The sequence below is a fragment of the Rhipicephalus microplus genome, chromosome 1 (assembly GCF_043290135.1).
Source record: "Rhipicephalus microplus isolate Deutch F79 chromosome 1, USDA_Rmic, whole genome shotgun sequence".
Taxonomy (NCBI): domain Eukaryota; kingdom Metazoa; phylum Arthropoda; class Arachnida; order Ixodida; family Ixodidae; genus Rhipicephalus; species Rhipicephalus microplus.
This window is the reverse complement of record NC_134700.1, coordinates 31,453,087-31,478,021: the sequence shown is the minus strand read 5'-3', so window position 1 is coordinate 31,478,021 and position 24,935 is coordinate 31,453,087. Positions and strand designations below refer to the sequence as shown.

The 24,935-nt window shown below is 45.4% G+C and overlaps 2 protein-coding genes across 21 annotated transcripts in view; one reads left to right on the top strand and one right to left on the bottom strand.

Annotated features, from left to right (window-relative positions):
* Window positions 1-7,808, top strand: part of LOC142814474 (uncharacterized) — an 84,781-nt gene extending 76,973 nt beyond the window's left edge. For all 5 annotated transcript variants that reach the window (XM_075893448.1, XM_075893373.1, XM_075893498.1 and 2 more), the window contains one exon: window positions 6,273-7,808. In XM_075893448.1, coding sequence (XP_075749563.1) covers window positions 6,273-6,683 — 411 coding nt within the window. In that variant the 3' untranslated portion in view covers window positions 6,684-7,808. The remainder of the gene's footprint in view (window positions 1-6,272) is intronic.
* The window catches only part of LOC119178032 (uncharacterized), a 653,511-nt gene that overhangs the window by 71,187 nt on the left and 557,389 nt on the right, over window positions 1-24,935 (bottom strand). The window lies entirely within an intron of this gene.

Below are 24,935 nucleotides of genomic sequence, written 5' to 3'. Positions count from 1 at the left end.
GTCACTTTAGAAAAAAAATTTCTCTCTACAATATCTCCATCTATTCTTATTTCTCTTTCTCCCTCTTCCTCTTTTACTGTACTAGTCCTCTTGCTCGTCAATTTATCCAGCAGGAGATGCAATAATCTCGTGCTGGAGAAATGGACGCTTGTTTTGGGAGTGATCGCGAGGATTACAAAGAGAGCGCATGCCTGTTCATGGTTTGTTTCTGGTAACATCACACAAGCTACAGCTCACTAAAAAGCTTCACCGCGAAACATGTGTAAATACTTCACATGTAAAAATTCAAATATTGAGGTAGCTTGCAGTATTCTGTTAGTTATCATCTGTTTATAACCAGCAGTTGCTATGCTTCCTCTCTGTTATGTGACTGTAGATATGAAATCACCCTTAAGACAAAAGAATCCTAGTAAGTGGTATGTACAGTTGAACTTCAAAGAAGTTAAATGTTGAAGATCTTCCCATCAAACATATTTTCTTTAATGTGCCTTCAAGATGGAACGCAGAGCATTAGCCTGTTCATTTGCTCTTTCTTTTAGTGTGGTTTTGTTTGTTCAGAAGCAGTACCTCATGAATATCTCCTGTTTCTGTAAACAGGTTACAAAAAAAAATCCAGTAGGCACAGTGGGAAAATATAATGGCAGAGGACCATAAATACGCAAGGACTGCTCCAGTCTCTAAGAAGTGCGAAATCTTCGCACCAACCCTCACAGAAGCTGCTTCCTTGTTTACATTGGCGTATATATGTTTAAGAAATTGGCAAAGACCATCCCAGTTGAAAGAACCAAGAGGTTCAACATTCGTGTTGAGGATCAACTGCTGATGACCTTAATTAGACGGCGCTTAGGGCTCTTCTATGGGCATTTGTCCGAAATTTTTCAAAAAGCAGTAGTCTCTATGCACAGGATTGTGAAGCATACGTTGTTTGCACTCTGTAAAATAATGAAAAAGGTGGTCTTGTGTTGACCAAGCGAGGCCATAAGAAACAGCATGCCACCTTTTTTATTAACACCAATTATGAAGGGACGACATGCAGTATTCACTGCACAGAGGTTTTTCTGCCGTGATCAAGGAAGCTAATGCCTCAAGCACAGACATATAGCAACTGTAAAGGTCCCAAAACTGTGAAATTCATAGAGGCCATTTCGCCGAATGGCTACAGCCTGTATGTGTCCGATGTGTACAGGAGACAAGCGTCCGACAAGTTTATGACTGCCGACTGTAGCATTGAAGACCTCCTGGGTCCTGGTGATGAAAATATGGGTGACAGGGTATTCAGCCTAAAAGGAAAGCTCTAGCTGCAAGAAGTCAAGCTGAATATGCCAAACTTTGCACAGGGGAGGAATGAACTGCTAACGCTTGATTATTGTTGCGGTGAAAAACTTGCCGGTTAACCATTCATTTCTCCAACAGGGAGGCCTCAGCTCTCCGAAGGAGACGTCACCAGAATAAGGAGGATCGCTTCATTGCGCATACACATAGAAAGCGCGATTATTAGAATCAAGACCTACAGATTATTTACACATGAATTACCCATCAAACCGAAAAAGAGTCTTGGCAGGATGTTGCTTGTTTGTGCTAGACTATGCAATTTGAAGGGTGCACTGATCGTAAACAAATTGATTGATAGATAAGTGGGGTTAAACTTCCAAAACCTATATATGAACTTGAGAGATGCCGTAGTAGAAGGCTTCGGAAATTTCGACCACCTGGAGTTCTTCGAAGTGCTCAAATCTGAGCACATGGGCCTACAGTATTTTCATCTCCATCGAAAATGCGTGTGCTACAGCCGGGATTTCATCCCGTGACCTGCGGGTCAGCTGTTGAGTGCCTTAGCCATTAGTCCACCGCGGGGAGGCCTGATTGCAAGCTAAAAAAGTGCTATGAGTGGAGCAGCAAAATATGACTGCACCTAACTTTAAAGGCCACTGAAGAAATCCAAACTTTTCTTATCACATCTCAAGTACGTGTGAGACTTCAGAAAGCTGCGATGTAATCGATGTACCTCAATGAACAGGGTCTGAAGATCTCGCCATCGAAATGTGCAGGAACTGCTTTCAGTCGAAAGCCAATGAGACCATAGGCTATATCTATCGACGGCCAAGTCATACCATATGTCAGGAGGCACAGATTTTTAGGTGTATTCATTGATTGAGATCTCTGCTGGGGCTTACATGTGGCCTACTTGAAGAAGAAGCTGAAAGACATTACTAACTTTTTTCAAATATCTTGGAGGAAAAACCTGGCGGACCTCGATACCTGCATTGATGCAATTGTAGAAGACGCTTTTCCTCTGCTATTTGCAACATGGCTTGCCTGTGCTGATCAATAGCTGCAGAACCAGCCTTCACACTCTCGAAAGCGTTCAGGCTTTGACTCTGCGAGTTTGTCTGGGGCTACCGTGATGTTCATCAACAGCTGAGACATATGCGATTGTAAATGACTTCGTGCTAAAGATGCATATCGTAATAGCAGCACACAAAACACACTTGGGGCATCTTACCGGCGCCTCTGCCCATCTTTTAGCCTTACTGCCGGAAGACCGACCATACGCCTCATTTTGCCAGACAGTCTTGTATATCGTACACGCATACGTACGGGATATACAACTCCATCCACAATTGCAACTCCCCGATGGTGTAAGAATTTTTTAAAGGTTCAACTTATGGTTCCATGCATACGGTCCGAAGCCGAGCTTTCGTTTTCAGAAGTAAAGCAGCTTTCTCTTCTCCTGTTGTAAAAAAAGTACAGTGAGTATAGCCATCAATCTACTGACGCTTCAACTAGAGTATACGGGTCTGCAGGGTCAGTGATCTTTCCTGCAAGGACGACGAAGATTCAGTTACCTCACCAGACGACATCGCCAGCTGCGCAACTTGCTGCTCTACATGGTGCAGGTAAAGTCATTAAACACCAAGAAGCCAAGCGTGTTCACATACTCCAAGGCAGCATTACTTTGTTTGGTATTCACGTTATGCCAATGCAGGAAATTATCCAGCAACCAATGCTGGAAATTATCTGCTTCACCACCTCTTCGACGAAGGACACGAAATCACGTATCAGTGGCTTCCACGTCACTGCGGCATATTGGGCAACGAACATGCTGATGCAGCTGCTCGATTAGCACACGAAGACAGTGTATAAGAACCTGTTACATATTTAAGGACTGATGCTGCAATCAAAATGGGAAAATTGCTGTGGAACCCAAAGTGCTTACAGCACACGCGTCTGCATAGGCTGGACCCGCCTCGTCGACTTCGAACTCCGTCCAGACTCTTTCGACTTGAGACAACGGTGCTTTGCTGACTGTGGTTTAGTGTCGTTTTCATTAAAGTTTTCACCTTCCGAATCAGCTTCGAAGAAAGTGCTCCTTGCTATCATCGCGGCAGCAATGAAACTATAGAGCACGTTCTTTGTTACTGTCCTCAATACGGCGTGCAAAGACAGCCAGTAGCTGCAGCGTTAGCCCACTTTGAGCACAGACTCTTGCCAGAACAGTCAGTGCCCGAAAGCTGACATGATCTGTCTTCGCACAAAAAATTAGTTAAAGCCTTATGGAACTTTGTGCACGGAAGTGGCCTATTAAATATGCTGTAGCACCCCCGCTCTCTTCCTTTTTCATGCGCTCACTTTGCTTTTGGCTTTCTTTCTCATCTTTCTTCTTTCCCTCAGTGCAGGGTAGAAAACTGGATGCTCCAGTTTCTGGTTAAGCTCCCTGCCTTTCCATCATTTTATTTTATTTACTCTCTCTCAAATTGTGGAGAGACATTTCTCATGTGGTTGACAGCTTAGCTTACATTTCATACTTGCGACGCCAGATGCAGTACCTCGTTTCAGAGTGCAACTACAATAAAGCAGCGGACCATACTACTTCCTCTTTGTTCAATTACACAATGTTGCTTATGCAGAGAAAATGATAGCTAGTGCTATGTGCTCAGTTTTCGACTCCAAGTCATAGGCACCTACGTGTACTGTAGCAGTGCTATCCTAAGGGTTTGTGTCCCTCCACAGAAAATTGCGGGCTGATACTAGTAAATGCATCTGCACATGTCTGGGCATATTTGATAAGATTTAAATATCGTTTGCATATTAAAATAGCAGTACATAAAGTAACTACAAGTGAAAATACTTAAGCCAGCCTGCTCGCAGGCAGACCCTTGCAAAGTTCAATAATAGGAGGACATTTGTCCCCTGCAGGAATGTGGATTACTTTTGCAATTCCATAAAAAAAGATGCTAAAGCTTTGAATTATGTTTAAAGACACAATGAAGTGCTATGACTAAGCTTTTTGAAATGGTTGTTATTCTTTGTTGAAAAAATTGTACAGTTCACATAAATGCATTCACCTTGGAAGATTTGTGCTCTGCGTAAATAAATGGCAGAACAAGCTGGTTGGAAAATATTGTGACTAATTATTTCAATCTTGACTGGCTTGAACACACCTTGCATATTGATGTGCTAAAAGTAATAAAGGGTGGCTTATACTAGAGAATTATTAGAATTTTTACTCACATACCAGACACTTCTGCATCATGCTGTTTTACCTATTCTAAGTTTAAGTGTACAGTAGCTTGCTTTACAGGTGTAAGGCACAGTACAGACTTGTTATTTTAATATGCAAGACTTTGATCAAACCACAGATGTGACAAGCAAATTTAACGCCTGACTTCCAGGCTTTTATTTAGCATAGGCTTTCACCGCCGTGGAGCCACAGAGGCATGTTACAGCTGAAGGAACAAGTTCATGTGAAGAAGTCAAAGATTTGAATTTCAAGCTTGGATGATTCAGAAACCATAGGTTGGGATTTTACACGACCAGAAATACTTCAAAATTAGCAAAACCATGTCAGTTAGACAGCTAAAACTAAAGCAGACTGGCAGTGAACCCAACCTAATGAATAGTAAAAAACTTGTGCTTATTTGTCCTCGGTGTAGCGACCGGAGGCATGGAGACAAGCAACCACTTGTAAGTAGCCTGGGGAACAAAAGTTTCGCATCTGCAACTAGTAGGAAAACAGCACGATCACTGGACTTCTCGTAAAAAAAGTGCAATATTTCACTGAATTTTTTAATGTAAACAAGCAGAAAGCCTTGCGGCAGTCTGTAGAGTCCATCAGATAAGCAGTTGCATGTTTGTTTTAAGGCATGCTTCTAGACCGTGACTGCTGAAATTGGTTGTAGATTTACCTTGCCTGAGATAGTGATATGCACACTTTCGAACAATTATGGCAGTCTCAGGACAGGATGCACTGTTACACATGAGTCACCAATAGCACTTTGTAATGTTTACACTGAATACAATGTCACTAATAGAACAATATGTGCCATATATAAAAAGTTTTACACTATACACTCATCCATGAGATGCACTATGTATGTCTGGAATGGTTATGTGCAATGTACAAGCACGCGATGATGACTCATAGCAACAAATAACTTGTATTTCGCACTAATGAAAATAAAATTGGTATGACCTGCTGGCAAAATAGCATTTATATGAAGATATGAAGGCATCATGCCTGGCATGTGCATCTACACTAACGCTTGAGGAGAAAAGCTAAACCAAAACGCAAATGCAAGTTTATGATAACTACAGTTCAATGCAAAATCATGCCAAACAATACGCTCAGCATGGAAAAAACTCTTGAAACTTTCATAGGACATTTAAAGATATATTGGCTAGAAGGCACTCTGAAGTGTGTGAATATTAGTGTGCTGAATAGTGAGAGTAAACAAAAAATAATACGGACCAACTAAAATACTTTTCGAAGAGTTATTGGGCTGTACAGCTTTTCATAAACAGGATTCATATAACAGTTGCCTTATTTTTTACAGAAGTAATAAATTCATAGCATAACCAAGTTTGCTTTACTTTACCCAACTGACAACCGCATGCAGGATGAATTAAACTGTTGAGGCTAATATTTTGTCAAGAGCTCATGACATTTCTATTTTGAAGCGCGCACGTGAAAAAAAAAGGTTCTTAAGACGAACCGTGTAATACCATGACATGTTAAAAGAGATACAATACCTTGTGTCAACCAGCTCAATGTTTACATTCTGTTTACAATGTAGTGTTGCACAAAAATTTTGTGGCAATCAGAAAAGTAAGTACTTACAAATTTTATCACCTTCTTTCAATGCATTCAAATATACAATGAAAACAAATCCAATGCAGTGATGGTACATCAGCCCAGTGAGCTGACATAAACATGAAAGCCAACAATTTTGCAAACTCCCACCTATACGTCTAATATCAAATTTACATCACAGTTTACAGTGGCGATGCTTGACGTGACTGTCCGGACAGCAGCGGGGACGAACATTCTTCGAGAAATTCCTGTCTTACAAGACCTACCTGCTGACATGATTCTGGGTGCGGATTTTCTATTGGCGGAAGACGTCCAGATCACAATCAATCGCTGCCATAGAGACCACCGGCCTTCGTCAATCGGAGCTATGGAGGTGCCTCCGACAACACTGAGAGTTAAGCCACCGCATGGTCCGCTTACCTTAGATTGTGTATTCTCCCGGTATGAAGCAATATTTGCTGACACTACAGCAGATCTTCCAGGCCAAGACCTCCTCTACTTTTTCAGAGTCCGGGCGAACGCTCTCTTCAGGCCGTCCAGCGCGCACTCTACCTCCGCTCGCCGATGCTTCACGGTGGCGCTGCGCGAGTAGTTAAGTTCATACTGGCACAGTGGATGGACTTCTTTTGAGCGCTACTGATCGACTGCGCAGATTTTGCATGTTTAAGCCTGCCTATATAAATCATAAGGCAGTAGTTAAAATCTTTGTATCACCTATTACATTGTACGGCTTTTAAGGGATCAGTCACCAGGTATTTACCAGTTTGTGCGTGTGTGTGTGTTTGTTTCTTTGCGTTTTTTCGCTTGCCACACCGTGGGGGAGGTGCACGTACATTGAACACGCAAATTTCTCTAGCAGAGCTTAATTTCTTTTTTTCGTAGGGCAGAAATGGTATTTTGTAATTATCGAGTCTGACAATTCATAACGACAATTGGTGTCAGAAAGACATGGATAAAAAAGCTGTAAGGTGTTCAGGATGCGGGGTGCGATTGAAATTGGACCCAAGTGCAGAAGCAAATGGAGAGCAGGCTGAGGCCAAATTTAGGCAATGTGAGGTCGAGCAAAAATTGCGGACAATAGTTGCCCACAGTGAACTGCTGATGAGAATCACCGAGCTAGAGACTGCATTGGCGACAGATCCAGAGAAAACTAGGGCTATGGAAAAAAGGCTGAAGTCCACTGAGGAAGCCTAAGCGAAGGTGAACAAAGGAGCGGCCGACAGAGAGAACAGTGGGGCACCGGCAACTGGAACGGCAGAGAAAGAGCAAGCAAGTTTGAAAAAACAGGTTCAGCTGGTTCAATGATCGCAAGAACCAGCTTCAGCGAAGTAGTGGTGAGGCTGAGAGTGGGCAGAGCAGCCAGCGTCACAGGTGCAAGTATCCTCCAGGTGCAGGACGTGCCAGCTGAAAAGTCACAGCATGTGATAATCACCGGGGACTCGAGTTTATAACCATGCACAGGAGCACTGAAAGAGAGGGTAAGAGGTGACAAGAGAGTTACAGTGGGGACATTCCCAGGACGCAAGCTGGAAGCAGTCATGAGGCAAGTTAGCGCAAAGCTCAAAACTACAGCTGATAGGATGAAATGGGAAGAGATTGAAGAACAGCTAAGAGAGGAGAGGCAGATGGTATATGGTTTTGTAGAAACACATCTTAGGGACATGAACCAACCACCTAACAATCCGGACTGCGAGTGCGAATATTGTAAAAGAACAGAAGGGAGCAGATAGGTGGGTGGTATTGGGGCATTCGTTAATAAAAGTACAGACTGGCAAAGGGTCAAGCAGGAGTGCAAAAAACATTTGGGGCTAAAAGAGAAAGTGACAGGGCAAATGACACTCCTTGGTTTGGTGTACTTGAGGACGGGATCAAAGGCCAAAGATGAAAAGCAGGCAATAGTACAGTGTATATCAAAGGACATTCAAGAAGTAGGAGGAGAGTGCGAGATAATTTTGCTAGCAGATAGGAATGCGCACATAGAAGGTATAGATGGGTATACTGACCCAAGAGGCAAAGTGATAATGTATGTGTGTGAAAGGCATGAATTGATCATTTTAAACGGTACTGAGAAGTGTGTAAGGCAAATAACATGGGGGGTAGAAAGGCTGCAGTCGACGATAGATTACGCACTGATGTCACATAGGATGTATGATAGGCTCAGGAGAATGCACATAGATGAAGGTGGCTCCAGAAGTCTGGGTAGTGATCACAAACGTATCAAGCTAAGTTTTGGAAGAGCAGTGAAAGTGGAAGGAGACAAAAAAACAACTGCAGGAAAATGTTTTTCAAGAAAGTCAAATTGAAATAGCCACTAAACAAATTGAGAAAGTAATCACGGAGAATAATTAAACAGTGTGGACATACACGAATCTAAATAGACTGTTTGAGCTAGAGCTTGCAAAGACGCGTGACAAGTCACCTCGGGAAAGAAGACTCAAACACAATAGTTGGTGGGAGGAGGAAGGTAAAAGAGCTATAGCAAAACGTCAGGAAGCCTCTAGGGAACACAGACATGCTAAGTAGCGTGGTGAACCGACAGATGATGTTGAAAGAAAATGGGAAATGTTTCTAGGCTGTAGAAAGAAAGCATCCCTTCTGATCAATAAAAAGATTAGAGTAAAGGGGGCTCAGTGGCTGGCAGAAGTACATAAAAAGGATAGAAAGGCAGCTGCGAAATTTTGGAACCATCTAAACACCCTAACAAATGAGACAAGCCTAGAGCAGAGGTTCATAACTACACCTTAATGTGCCAGGATAAAGCTACTGAATATTTAAGAATGGTGAAAAAAAAATCAACAAAAAGTGCCTAATGCACCACAATAAACAAGGATGAATCAAGTGGCGCAATGGCTCCATTTTCAGAACGAGAGTGGGAAAGGGCTGAAAAGAGGGTTTCTAGTAGTACATCAACAAGCCCAGATAGCATTGCAATTATGCTGATAAAGACATTGGGTCCAAAGTCTAAGCAGACTTTCAGGGAGGCAGTGAGCAAAATATTCATCGATGATGAAGCACCCAATGGATGGAAACTTGGCAGTATGAGCAAGGTCTATACAGGAAAGGGGGACAAAGCTATCGCCCTTTAATAGTGACATCAGTGACCTACTGGCTGGCAATGCATGTTATAAAGGAAAGACTGCAGGCATGGATAGAGGGTGAGGGCTTGCTGGGGGAACTACAGAATGGGTTTCAGAAACACAGGAGGTTGAAATACAATTTGTTCTCACTGACGCTGTGCATAGAAGTAGCAGGAAAGGAACACCGGCCCCTGTGGCTAGCATTTTCGGATGCCAAGGAGCGTATGATAACGTGGTTCAAGAGGGCTTGCGGGGAATACTGGACACACCAGCTGTGGAAGATGGAGTGACCATTCTTTTAAAAGATATCTACAAAGGTCACAAGGTAGTTATAAAAAGGTAGAAGCAGGTATCAAAGCCCGCTGAAGTAACACGGGGGCTTAGGCAGGGGTGTCCTCTGTCACTGTTGGTAATCATGATGTACCTACAAGAATTATAGGCCAATTTAGCGGGAAGTAGACTTGGCTTGAACCTCTCTTTCTTCAAACAAGGAAAACTCGTTGAACAGACACTACCAGCATTGATATTCGCAAATTACATAGTGCTAATGGCCGACAACAAAGAAGGTTTGCAGAGATTGATAGACGTCTGTAGTAATGAGGGAGATGAGTTACATTTCAGATTCAGTAAGAAAAACCAACAGTCATGAATTTTAATGATAATAAAGGTAGTGAGCTTAGAATACAGGAGGTCAGGCTAGAGATAACTGATAAATACAAATATGTGGGCGTATGTATAAGCAATGAGACTGAGTACCTAAGGGAACACAAAATATACGTAACGACTAAAGGTAACAGGAATGCAGCTGCGATGATAGACAGGGCACTGTGGAATTACAATACGTGTAATGTTGTGAGAGGTATATGGAAAGCGTTCATGGTTCCTGGTCTGACGTTCGACAATGCGGTCTTGTGCTTGAGATCAGAAGTTGAAGCAAGATGAGAGATTAAGCAACGAGGAATAGGTAGGCTTGCCTTGGGAGCTCACGAGAATACACCAAAGCAGGGAGTACAAGGTGCTATGGTATGGACATCATTTGAGGGCAGGGAAGCTAGCAGCAAGATAAAATTAGAGAAGCAATTCAGAGAAATGGCGGAGGGGCGTTGGGCTAGGAAGGTATTCAGCTACTTGTACATGAAGAATGTCGATACAAATGGAGGAAGCACCCAAAAAAATTGACTGCTAAATACTTGGAAAACCGCAAGGAGTCAAACTGAAAAAAATATTGGTTAAGAAGAAGGTGAAGGAAGCTGAGACCGATATGTGGACAATTGGCATAATTAAGAAGTCTGCACTAGAGATCTATCAAACTTTTAGGAACAATACTGCCAAGAAAATGATCTATGATAATACTGGGGGTAGTTCTCTACTGTTTGAGGCCAGGAAGTAAGTATTGCGAACCAAGGCATATCTGGCGAAATACGAAGAGGTAGACACGGTATGCAGTGCATATGGAGATGAGGAGGAAACTGCCGAACACTTGATAATGTTTCGTAAAGGCCTTCACCTTATAGTTCAAGGGGATGGCACAGAGATTTTCGAAGCCTTAGGGTTTCGGGACAGAGAGGGCAAAATAGACTTTAAGCGTGAAGAAATCACTAGAAAGAGGTTATCTGACTGGTGGCTAAAGTCAAGGCACAAGTGAAAATAAACCCTTCACTGCAAAGTATAAGTCCTCAGCCTCACTATTTAGGAGAAAGAAAAAAAACTAAATCTATTTTTTGGTTCACTAAGTATTACGGCTTGGTGGCGCTACCCACTGCCCGATCTAAAAGGTACAGCCATATCAATCCATCTATCAATCTACGGGATCCCGGCGCTGAATGGCCACGCGTATTTTAAAGCTCAAAAATTCGTCTTTTTATGCTAGTTAATTAGCACTTAAGCTCCTTTACGGCTTTCACGAATGCAGAGAAGATGAAATAAAACACGAACATAGCGCTGTGCTGTTTTCACCTGGCTCTGCTAGGCCGCCCGGTTCGATACATGCGTTAAAGCTACATAACTTTCGCGTTTAATTTTCGCTTTCAAGCTTTTGCAACCTTATTATTTGCATGCCTCAGTGTATAATATTGCTGTGTACCATTCTGCATGTCTGACTGAAAAAAATTCAAATACTCTTTTCATTAATTTCTCAATCGTTACAAACAAAAAGAAACTCGCCGGTCCCCTTATGTATTCACATGAAACGAATGAAAGGCAAAAACTCTTCTAGTTTTCTTCCGATTCAATGCACTGAAAGTTTCCTATAGTTCTTCGGTAACTTTCTGCGGCCAGCGTGGTTTTCATACTGCCCCAAGGAGTGGAGGCAAATCTAGCTTTCTGCCTTTCAGCTGCTTATCCACTGCTCTCATGATTGGCCCATTTCGACTAAGCGAAGATGTTATATGATGGCGTCAAGTTTGCGACCTTCCGATACATCGTAAACATTCATGATATGTGACGTCATATGATGCTGGTTTCAAGTAATGATGATTTCTTGCATCACTCCTGTTCAAGCCACCGACACGAAGAAACGCCGGACACCACCAGCGATTATTTTCGCATTTGATGAGGCATTATAAGCTATCACTTTGTGGAACTGTACGGCTGTAGCTAGGTGAAATGACAGCTTCCACTGGTGTTTGGGGGAGTGTGCACGAGATGGTGGTACTTAGAGTGTTGACTAGATGGACGAATGGACAACAGAGAGATTCATGAACGGATGCACAGATCGCCGCACGGACAGATGGACGCATGGACGGACGCAGGCGTGGATTCAAGGACGAACGCAGCGATAGACGCACAGATGGACGTGCGGACGCATGAACGAATGCACGCACGTATGGGAGGATTGACGCATGAGCGGTCACACAGACGGATGCATGGACGGACGGAAGCAAGAACGAATGAACGGACGGATGCTTCACCCTACTCTCCATCATTCACCCCGTGATATGCTGCCATTTTGTGGGTGGCAACACATGTAATGCTTTGCGAAGGGATCAGATGATGACCTATATACCTGAAAGCAGTCGAGTGGCATTTAGTGCTACTGAGTGCCTGAACTCCAGGCTTGTGCATAATGTGCTACGCCAGTATAGAGTAGCAAGCATCGGGGAACATTAGGCAACCGAGCTATAAATATTACCTCCAGGCACAGGCTTCTCTCAAAAATCAATTTTCAGTTAGCAAAAAAAAAACTCTTAAGTCAAGTGAACGCTACGGTGACAAAACGATCTTCCGCGGATTACTAGCATGAGCTATCTGGTATCGGCCCAGCAGACGACGTGGGAGCGCCTCGATCAAGTAGTCGCGTATGACACATGACTTTAAAAGGAGCTAGGTGTCTAAAACAACAGGTGGTTCACGATGAATTTTTCCAAGTATCCATTACATCTGTAGCGTCATCATCATCGCCATTCATCATCATCGTCATTTTTTCTAGCCACCGCGCTGCGCCTCTCGTGCAGCTCATGCGACAGCTCGAGGCACGAGCTGTGGAGAACGAGCTTCTGGCCTGGCGGTTTGGACGCTGCAGCTGCCGCCGCTCCACTTCAGCAAATCGCCTTGGATAATAAAGTGACGAGAGAACGACACGACCACGTTGGCCGCCGTCCCATTTTCCTCTCTCGCTACACATCCTAAACCATGCGAATACAGCCGAAAACCGAGCCATATAGCAACTTAGAGTGCAGCCGCGACATTAGTTTCCGCCAGAAACGACGTTGCGGCATGTCTACTCCAGTTGCGGTGGTTGGCGGCGAAACGCCGCCAAGCACCGCAACTAGAGTATCTTCCGTACGACGGGCATTGACTACATCATGCCGCTCCCCACCATAACTGCTGGAAACCGCTATATCATTGAAGCCGTAGACTATTTATCGAAGTATGTGGAAGTGGCAGCCGTGCCATCACTTGCTTCCGTTCATTTTGTAACATAAGTTTTCTGAAGTGCAGATTTGAATGAAGGCATGGCTTGACAAAGATACTAATATCTCACCGTGTAATGACATTTCGCAGCCGAGAGTTTCGAAGGTACATTTCTAAGGCGGGTGTAGAACAACATACCGCATCTGCGTTCCATCATCAAGCAAATGGCCTTACTGAGCGCACTACTTAATGTACTAGGGCGATACTCTCTCCGTATGCCAAAGTCGACAAGAAAGGAGAGGCCAACTTGGATGTCCACCTTCGGGCAGCTGTCTATGCAGTCAACACGGTGCTGCAGAATTATACTGCTGCGGCACCATATGAAATCGTATATGGAAAGCTGCCCCAAATAAAAGTGGTCTTAAGCCAGGACGCTCCTGTTAGCGTCACACACTACGGCAACAGTTCAGATACTTGCCAAAAGCTTAGAGCTGTGGCGAGGAAAAAAGCCACACAAGCACAAGTAAAACAGAAGCACTATTATGACCACCGCCGGCGACCTGCCCTGGAGTACAATATTCGAGACGAGGTGTGGGTGCAAAGGGGTGACAGCTGCTCGAGCAAGGAGATACTCATACAGTTCGAGGGGCCCTTCGCTATCACCGAACGTCTAGAGCAGAATATTAGGTGCGTTAGCAGCTCAGATCTAAGCTTTGCACTTGACCGGCGGAAAAACAATAAATTTCCAGTGCACGTTGCACGCTTCAAGAAACGAGTGTGTCGTTTGGACTGTACTGTTGTTGCTATTTGTTTGCCAGGTCTGCAGCGCGGCTGAATGTGGAGAACCAGCTCCGCAACGTTGCTCGAAGGCTGTAGGGAGGCGGAGGAAAATGAAGGGGAGAACAGACCAACTTGCCCGGCCATTGCCTCTGAGACTGCGGGCACCCGGCGTGGTTCTCTCCGGCCATCCCAATTACCACGCTCCTCAGCAAAAAAAGCGAGTATCACCTCACGCACCCAGCTACCTCGACAGGCGCGTTTGGGTTTCTAGAGCGGTGGAGACCATGGCAGAAAGAAGAGCGAGTCGGATTTCAGCTTGCACATGTTTTTCAATGCGAAGCATTTATTAGCGAACTTCGGCGACTTTGAGCGTATCTATCTATCTATCTATCTATCTATCTATCTATCTATCTATCTATCTATCTATCTATCTATCTATCTATCTATCTATCTATCTATCTATCTATCTATCTATCTATCTATCTATCCAGCCGCCTACGACTTTAAGCTCTCCTGGCCGTTTCGATAATGGCATCGGTACCAAACTTGTTACGGTATAACATGACTGTATGAAGAACATATATGACTAGTCATAACATGAAAATCATGACATGTGTGTCATGAATGCCACGATGTACATTTCATGGTCCTGCAGCTCTAGCGGCGGTTCCGTACCTATGGCGTGTTGCAAAACAGTTATGGTATGGCATCATTGCATGGCGAACACAAGCGACAGACCCCAACATAATAATAATGAGATGCGCGTCATGCAACAACATGACTACATGCCATGATCATGATGCACTCGCTGCCGTTGCGCTAGCTTCACATGTACCAAACACGGTATTGCGCGACGCGAACGGACGACATAGGTAAGTGACACAACCAAACTTGATAATCGCGAGATGCGTGTCATGTAACAACCTGACTGCATGCCACACTGATCATGCGCTCGCGACTGTTTCGCTAGCTTCACATATGCCAAATTTGGTAATACATGACGCCAATGGATTACAAAGGTGACTGGTGCAAACATAATAATCATGAGAAATGCGTGTCATGTGAGAACATGGCTACAAGCCGCAGTCAAGGCGCTGATACATTTCGACGTGACGCGGTGTGCGTGCTTGTCGACGTTCATTTTGTCGCGTCACGCCGCCGTTGCTACGCCAGGCACCGATTCCGCATAATACTCAAACGTGCGCACCACGCTGCGTTGCGTTGACGCACACGCCGTTCAGCGCGTCCGGCGTCCCTCCGTCCCGAAAGTGGGGAGACGCAGTGTTGTCTGAGAACCCATCGGCACGAAATGCAGCATGTCGCATTTCGCGCCAGCTGCCGTCGGGCCATGCTGACGGACGCTGGTCGCGCCTGGCATCAGGCTATAGAATGCTCGCGTTTTTCTAACGTAGCGTCGGTGTGCCCAGCGTGCACGCGCGTCAACGCAACATTGGTGTATATTGGGCTGTTCATGATGTGCTCTGGGCCATTTTGTTATCTCAACATATACGAAATTTGGTGTTACGTGATGTCAATGGATGGCAAAATATATAACTGGTGCAAGCATTATGATCCTTACACATGTGTCATGTAAGAACATGACAACATACCACTTTTATTGCGTGCTCGCGGCCGTTTCGCTATAGCTCCACATATACTATATTTGGTGTAACGTGACGTGAATAGATGATGAAAGCAAAACGCACATCCAAACACAATAATCATGACATGGAAGTCATGTACGGCATCCTTCACTTAACTTCATAACGTTTTGCTGAACTTAAAGTGACATATCAACATTTCTCAATTGTGTGATCGGCGATTTCCACTGTGCGTGGTATCTGCCTTTTTTTATCGCGTGTGAGCGAAAATCACCGAAAAATCTTCTGCCCGCACTGAAGGCTAGTGTATTTTTCTGTTGCTGCTTTCATTTTGGTGCAATTGACAAAAAAAAAGCATTGCATCGGCTGAATTTTTCTTATAGACAAATTGCACTAGACTTACGTCGCGAAAATGCGTTGGCGCTATCTTGGTAGGCAAAAGCCGCTCTGCCTACCGCAGTTTCTGCTGCGTTTTCAATGGTACACGTGGTATTCTAAGTCAAGAAACGATTATCATGTTTGGATGTGTCGTTTACCTTCGTCCTCTATTTACGTCATGCGATACCGAAGAGCAAGCGAAACGGCCGCGAGCACGCTATGAGCGTGGTATGTTGTCATGGTATTACAAGGCACGCGTGTCTGAATTATCATGTTTGCGCCAGTCATATATTTCGTGGTACATTGACGTCATCGATGCATGAAATTTGGTATATGTGGAGCTAACAAAATGGCCTTAAGCGCATCTTGAAGAACATAATACATATTTCAACGCAGCGTTGACGTGAGCGCGTGCTGGGCACAGTGAAACTATATGTTAGCAAAATGCGAGCACTCTGTACTCTGACGCCAGACACGACCAGCGTCCGTCGGCACAGCCCGACGGCAACCAGTGCGAAATGCGATATGATATATTTCGCTGATTCGTTACCCAGACAGCACTGAGTCCCTGTTTTCGTGATGAAGGGACTCCAGACGCGCTGAAACGCGTATGCGTCAAAGCAACGCAGCGCAGCGCGCGCCGGCGAGTAATGGCAGGATTGGTGCCTGGCGCGGCAACTCCGGCGTGACGTGATGAAATGAACGCCGGTGAGCACTCGCACCGCGTCGCGTCGAAATGTATTGGCGCCTTTACTGTGCCATGTAGTCATGTTCTTACATGACACGCATATCATATTATTGTGCTCGCACCAGTCACATACCTTCGTCATCCATTGGCGCCGCGTAATACCAAATTTGGCATGTGTGAAGCTAGTGAAATGGCCGGGAGCACATCATGAGTGTGGCATGAAGTCATGTTGTTACATGCACGCATGTCGTGACTATGATGCTTGGATGTATCATTTACCTTATGCCTTCCGTTCGCGTCACGTAATACCGAGTTTGGTATATCTGAATGTAGCAAAACGGCCGCGAATGCATCATAAGCGTTCGTTGTAGTCATGTTGTTACATGACATGAATGTCATGATTTTCATGTTAGCGTCTGTCGCTTTTGTTCGCCATGCAATCATGTCATGCCATACTAGTTTTGCAACATAGCACGTGAATGAAACCACCAGAAGAGCAGCAATCCCATGACAAGTAAATTATAAAATTTATTACATAAATATCATGATTTTCATGTTATGACTAGCCAAACATGTTCTCCATACAGTCATGTTATGTCATACCATGTATGGTATCGATACCAAAATCGAAACGGCCTGGAGAGCTGAACGTCGTAGACGGCTAGATAGATAGATAGATAGATAGATAGATAGATAGATAGATAGATAGATAGATAGATAGATAGATAGATAGATAGATAGATAGATAGATAGATAGATAGACTCAAGTCGCTGAAGTTCGCATGGAAATGCTCCGCATTTAAAACGGGAGGCCGATGAGCTACGTCGCGGTTGGATGTGTGTCGCGTCTCACAGCTTAGTTTTGTTTGGTGGCGCACATCGCTGCCCTCAGTGCTTATGGCTTTCATAACGCTTATGGCGTCTCGCAACGTCGTTTTTTTTTTCGGCGCACATCGCAGCGCTCAGCGCCTATGGCGGAAGTTACGTGCGGAAGTTGCTTTAATTTTACCTATAATGTCGACAGCAGCCTACCTGTGTTCACAAACAAGGAATGGGCCTATATAGATCATTGCAAGCAGGTATTATTTGCTCTGTGACAGAAGCATTTTAGCATTCCCCATTTCTGCTGACGCGTATGTGGGTGAAATTGGGCTAGTTATTTTCATTAAATCATATTGCCTTCCTCTCGTTAAAAATCGTTTTACTATTTTATTGCGTATTGATATTAATCAGGTGGTCAACAATATTTCACTGATGCACTAGGTAATTACGTGCCCAGATCGTGCCACTAATTATTTTGATGAGCGATTTTGCCGCAATATTACGAATATACGACCCCCATTTACTCCCAACATCCTTCACGGTGAAGGTGCTTGAGTTACCGTTGCCTCCTTTTTTTGTCAGTTATAGTTTATTTACGCTTTGGTTGCACAATAGCAATATCAGTATCGTGTTCATTTAAAGTTATCTCTACTGCATCCAAATCGAAGGGTCGCGTATGTGGCCGAAGGGCGTCTTTCTGAAAGCCACGTATTCGACAAGGTTGACTACTGGAGAATAAAAAGTGTGAATTGCCACTGCTATGCAACGCACAGTTTTCTGTACCAGAAACACAGAACGCTGAACGCGTGAGCCGTTCTTCTTCAACAAGCAAAACCTCTCCATCTTCGTTCTTACAGTCCCCAGCATATCCATTGAATATCGTAGAACTCGCAGTGTCAATGTGTGACCATAAACGACCAAAGCTCGCCTGTAACCAGCCCATGGCCGCTGCAGAGCCAGTGACGTTCAGTCTAGATGTAGTCTAGACATCCCCCCCGTCTCCTGCTTCTGCGGCGCTACCAGAGGTAGCCGAAAAGAGAAACTGGGCAAGCTTCGCGGGCGAGTGCGAAGCGTTGTACGCCTTAGAAGCGTGGCTTTCGCGCCTGACTTGACGGATCGGCACATTTCGAGGAGAGAGCGAGGTAGTGGCTGATTCAGAGTGGCGAGTTTGGTCGGCTCAGTGACCGTTCTTCTCCAGCGAGTGTTATTTCTTCGTAATACGCTCATACTGTGGCGTTCGCGTGGTTACCTCACCTGCATGCGTCGCTGGCATTCTGCGTGGAGGATAGAAAATTTTGAAGTAGAAGTGAAAACTAATGTTTAATTAAATAGTAGCTATTTTTAATTAGGTTACCGAATGGTTACCGTTTATACAATTGATTCTATGTTAATGCTGTAGATTTTTTTCTTAGGGAAAGTGACAGCAGGTTTGTTTCTTTCATTTATTTCAGAAATATGTCACACTGCTGCGTTCCCTTCTGCACTTTAGGTAGAAAAGAATAGAAGTTTATAGTTTGACGTTTTAGCGTTCGGCTTAGCAGCTAAGCGGAGCGGGAACGCGAGTGCGCATGCGCCCTCCGCTAAGGCCTTAAGCGGGTTACCGGAGCGGGGAATACGGTCCGCTTACGAGCAGCCTAAGCGGAGCGCGGTGCGTCACTGCCGTTTTTGCAAGCGGAAGGGAGACAACGCGCGCGCCTTCTCTCGTGCGTGCAGCAACTTTTATCATTTCAAGATGCCTGCCTCCGGAGATGGCACGCTTTTCGCGAGTGCTTGCATGGTTATGCAAAGACAGCTTCAATGGTGAAAAATAAAAACGCCACCACCACACATGCGTCAAAAGCGCGAACAACACACAGTGAATGCTTGCAATGGATCTGAAACGGAACATTGTTGGCTTTTGAGCAGCTACTATCAAGTCAGAGCTTGCTTCTTTGTCAAAAAATAGACGGTTAATACATTGAAAGTGGATTTCTAAATACTTCATGAAAAGATCATTTACACGTTATTGTTTTGCTTTGTATACGTGAAAAAAATGTTTTTTATTTTGTTTACCGACAATGAAAACGACCAGAGGGCGCTGCAACTGCGAAAGGTCCGCTTCGCTGCCGGCAACGAATAACTAAAAGAGAAAAATCAGCCGCTGCTCCACTGCGGCTTCGCGGGTGCTCCCGGAGCGGGGCGGACCACAAAAACGTCAAACTAAAAACCTCTAATACTTGGGCACGAGATGCCAGCATGCGCACTGGTGGTGTCAACGGCGCCGCTCTCACAAGCGAGCGCTCCGAAAAAGCGCGCTGCCGAATTCCAGCGACAGTAAGGATACCAAGCGTTGAGAAACGCCTCAAGGTCAACAATAAAAAAAAAGAAGCATCCAAACACTCCACGGGCGCACCCTGTCTCCCCCCTAGGAAGCGTGGTCCCGCCGAAAAACCTCCTCACATCGGCGGTTGAGCAAGCCCCGGAAGGTTCTCGAAGGAAAAGGGCGGGGTGATGCAGAGTTGCTTTAAGAGTCGCGGACAGCCCTCAGAACGCCTCACTCTTTCCCCAGCCTCAGCTGGCTGTGTTTCACGCCGAGGAAACGTTGAGAATTTTCTGTAATCTAGCGCGAAAAGTATTTAGGCGAGCAGCTGAGAAGGGAGATCAGGAGAAGGAGAAAGTTTGCGCCCGTGTGCGTAGGCAGAAGATGAACGTTTTGCGCAAGTTTGCATAGAGTCTTTCCACCGTATCGTATCGGGGAAGGTTTCGCCCTTAGCGACCAAGCAGGTAATGAAGAGGATTTCCGCATGAGGGCCGAAGACTCGCGCTACAAGCAGAAGAGTGTGTCTACCGCGAGCGAGCGGAGACGCGTTGCAACAGCTGTGCGTGGGAAGCCGACGTGTTACCGGCGAAGAAGTTTGGTGCTTGGAGAGCGGCCAATTGAAGACGCGAGGTTTCCTGGAAGAGAAGCTTCGGGGCCAGCTTAATGACAAGAGCAATGAACTCTCAGTGAGTGATTCTTGGAAGAGTATCATTCAGACTTTGTTCCAAAGACTTTGGACTGAATAAGTTTAAAACTCTTTAGTCCTTAGCTGTCTTGTTTGTTCGATACATGTGATTGCATTGTAGCACGTATTGTTGTTTGAGTCCGTTGTTTCGAGTGTAGCTGATTGTACGGTGTAGCACGCTGTTTGATTGGTGACATATCGTGTTCAACTATTGTCGAGGTGCATATTTGTGCATCGTTGGATCTGCCATATTTTAGATTATAATTCTGTTTTGTTCATCACCTCTCGGCTCTGACTCGTTCTTCAGACCACAGCCAGCGTCCGCTGGCGCGCAAAATGGGACCACTTCTAAATTGTCAGCGGTTTCTCGGTGCAGTTCGGGGGGCCGACACTTTGGTCTTTAGATTTAGCCCGGGGATCGCCTCCCTAATTAACGGGACCTGTGACAAATCATCTGGCGTCCGCAACAGGACCTTTTGGTGCACAGTGTGTTCAAAGTAGTGAGAAAGAGCCTTGAGTCGTTGATAGTGCTATCGGAACATTTTTTGCGTGTTGCTCAGTGTTCTCGTTAACGAGTGGGCAGAAAGTGTTTCGATAGACTCAGCTGGCAGATATCTTGTGCACGTGGCTAGAATTCCTTTCGAGAGGCACCATGGATCTCGAAAAGTTGGTAGCTCTTGGTGACAAGATAGGTCTTTCTGACGCTGAAGTACGGAAGTGGGTCAGCCAGAAGAAAAAAAAGAAAAAGAAAGGACCAAAGAAGAAAAGGCAGCGGAGCAGGATAAAGAAAGGTTGGCGGTTAAAAAGCCAAAGCCGAAAAAGCAGCTGAGCTTGAGAGAGAGAGAGAGGTTGGCAGCTGAGAGGGGCAAGAAAGAAAAATCAGCTCAGTTGGAGAGGGAAAGGCTGGAAGCTGATAGGGCGAAAGAAGAAAGAGAGCAGCAATTGAAGTTGGAACTAGAGAGAGAAAGTCTGGCAGCTTAACGGGTGAAAAAAGAAAGAAAGACAAAGGAGCGAAGCTGAAAGAAGAAAGAGAGGCGGAGATGGCTGAAAAGCAACGGCAGTGGCAGCGTAAATGGAACTCGAGCGGCTCCGTTTGCAACAGCGAAGCGAAACTCCTGTGCAAGCTACAGTCGAAAGCAGCAAACGGGAAGATCACGGCTTCCGCTTGAACCCAAGAAAGATGCTCGTAGTGTTCGATGAAAGGAAGGACGAGCTTGACGCATATCTTCACCGATTTGAGATGATTGCAAGGAGCCAGTATTGGCCTGAACAATAATGGGCAACTGCTTTGAGTACTTGATTGAGTGGCGAAGCGCTCAGTGTGTACGGTAGTCTAACGCCGACTGATGCAGCCAACTATGCAAAGGTGAAAGCTGCTTTACTGTAGTGATTTAGACTTACTGTTAAAGGTTTCCGTAACAGATTTCAGACAGTAAAACCAGCTGATGGTGAGACGGCTACACAGTACGCCGCCTGACTTAGTCATTATTTTGACAGATGTCTTGTACTTGCAGGGACAGCAAAGGAGTATGATGATCTTAGAGAGCTCCTTATTAAAAAACAATTTTTCAACAGTTGCCACCCAAGGCTGTCTCTGTACTTGAAAGAGAGGAGAGCTAAGTCACTTGAAGACATGCTTGAATTGGTTGACCAATTATTGGAAGCGCAAGGTGGCACAAATTTAGCCAAGGTCAAGAAGGAATATCCTAAAGATTAGAAGAAATCGGCTCCCGAAGAGGAGTAGTGTGCACCGGAGAGCGTTCCTTGATGTTTTCTGTACAACCGAGTGGGTCATTGCGATAACAGCTGTCGAACTAAATTTGCGAGCCCTACGGTTGTAAAATGTTTCAAGTGTGGTCAGACTGGGCACAAAGCAGACGCATGTCGTAACAGAGCAAGTGAAACACTACAAGTAGCCGGCGTGCAGGCGGCATCAAACGCTGATGATGCTGACATCGGCAACGGGTTTGTAGAGCTCAAAAATTGGACGAAACTTCCGGTGTTGAATGCCATGTTGGCTCCCCACTCAAAACCATTAGTAAAGGGAATGCCTGTGATGGCTGGAAAAGTTGTGAGAAGGTGTGTCAATGTTTTAGTAGACACTGGGTGGTCGACCGTAATAGTACGAAGAGACCTAGTCCGCGACAGTGAACACAAGGGCAAGCACAGTGTGATTTACACCATCGACCATTTGGTCATGAGGCTCCCTGAGGCCAAGGTCAAGATCTAGACGCCCTTCTACGGTGGAAATTGTCTGCCTTCTGCTTGGATTATCCTTTGTATGGCGTAATCCAGGGGAACATCGAGGGCGCCCGTACACCAGATTAACCAATCGATTACAAACCCTCACAACCAACCACCCACGGCCGAAGATGACTTCATAACAGTTGCGACCCGAGCACAGAACAAAGCCCAGTCAAAGCCATTCCAGCCCCTCCCTGCACCCAATTCTTCGGAGGACCCTAGCTTCAATTATGCCAAGGAACAAATCCAGGACGAGGCTTTAAAACCCTGCTTTGTGCAGATCGACAAGGATCTCAACTGCCGTAATAGTAAATGCACGATAATGTTCAAGCGGGGAGGTGGACTGCTCTGCAGGTACTATACGGAGAGGAGTGGTCGACGGATACGACAGCTTTTGGAACCGAAGAACCACCGAGGGGCTGTTATGAAGCTAGCCCACGATAGAATAATGGCTGGACACCTGGGAGCCGAGAAAACCAAGGACAGAATTCAGGAAGAATCCTTCTGGCGTGGGGTCACAGCCGACATGAAACTGTTCGTGGCGTCTTGCGATATCTGCCAGCGAACTGTGCCAAAAGGAAGGGTGCGACACGTGTCACTCGGCCAGTCGCCTGTCATAGACGTCTCCTTTAAAAGAGTAGCTATTGATATAGTAGGCCCTACCCGGCCTCCATTTGGTCAAGGAATTAGCTATATCTTGCATTCGTTGATTGCGCCACGCGCTACCCGGAGGCTGTTGCACTACCTGGAATAGAGAACAAACGAGTCGCAGAAGTCTTCGTTGAGATGTTCTCCCGTTATGGTGTACCGAGAGAAATCCTAAGTGATCGGGTCTCGAATTTTACGTCGACGTTAATGAAGAAAGTGGCACGACTCCTACCGGTGCGCCAACTCTATACCACCCCTTGCCACCCGATCGCCAACGGGATGGTGCAAAAATTTAACGCCACCCTGAAGTCTATGCTTCTACGAATGTGCGAGGAGAAACCGAAAAACTGGCACAGATTGCTCGGTCCGTTGCTTTTCGCGTACAGGGAGGTTCCACAAGCAAGTCTCGGCTTTTCACCGTTCGAGCTGCTGTACGGCTGGCATGTCCGAGGATCCCTGGCGATCCTAAAGGAAGTCTGGACAAACCAAGAGCTGGACGATGAGCTGAAGACAACCTACCAGTACGTATTGAATATCCGAAATAGTCTGGAAGAGACGTGCCACCTCGCTCACAAAGAAGTCCGAAGGGTGGGAGCACCCTATGCTAAGCACTACAGTCTAAAATCAAGGAATAGGACCATTCAACCTGGAGATAGGGTTCTCATCTTGCTGCCAACTGACAAAAATAAACCCTTGCTGCATTGAATTGGGCCCTCAGAAGTGCAGGCGACAATCGGGAACTTCGATTACTCCGTCAAGACGCCGAGCGGGCCGAAAGCTTTTCATGCCATTTTACTGAAGTATGCGGAGCGTGAAACAAACCATGATGCTCCAAATAAATGCCAAGCCATCGTAGGGGTTATTCATAATGGAGATAAACAGGAAATTCCGGTGCCGGAGTTCATGCAGATAGAAGGAATCACCGACGTCCAAATCTGCCCAAGTTCGAAGGACCAACAAAAGGAGGCGTTGAAGGAAATTATGTTAGCGCACTCTAAAGTATTTTCGAATGTCCCGGGCAAGACAGATTGGGTAGAGTGCCACCTTGAGTCAATCATGGAGTACCCTGTTCATGTGTAACAGTACCCGTTACCTTTTTCTACGACTAAGGACATCGAGGCCGAGGTACAGAAAATAAAAAACACTGGGCATATTTGAAGTCTCGAAGTCGCCCTATAATTCCCCAGTGCTGCTTGTGGGCAAAGCGGACAAAACCAGGCGGTTTGTGGTCAATTTCTGGCGCCTGAGTAACGTCATACTGGCAGATGCAGAGCCCATGCCTTGAGCAGATGCCGTTTTTGCTAGTGCCGCAAACAAAATTTACTTCTCTAAGTTAGATTTCGTTAAAGGCAACTGGCAAATCCCACTCTCCCAGCAGTCGAAACCTAAGACTGCGTGTTCAACAAAATCTGGTCTCTACCAGTTTTGCTACATGCCCTTCAGGATCAAAACGGCACCCACTGGGTTCGCCCGGCTGATGTAACTAGTCAACGAGGGAATGCCGGGCGTTGAACATTACTACGACCACGTACTCATAACAAGCATGACCTGGGAGGATCACGTATCCACTCTCAGACAGCTCTTCACTTCAATTCAGGCTGCCGGGCTGACTGTGAGACCGAGCAACTGTGAGTTTGAAATGAATGAGATTTATTTATTTTATTTTTTATTTTTATTTATTTACAAAATACTGTCAACCCTCCTTGAGGGTTATTACAGGAGTGGAAAGGATACAAACTATATACAAGCAAGGCAATATAGTGGCAATAC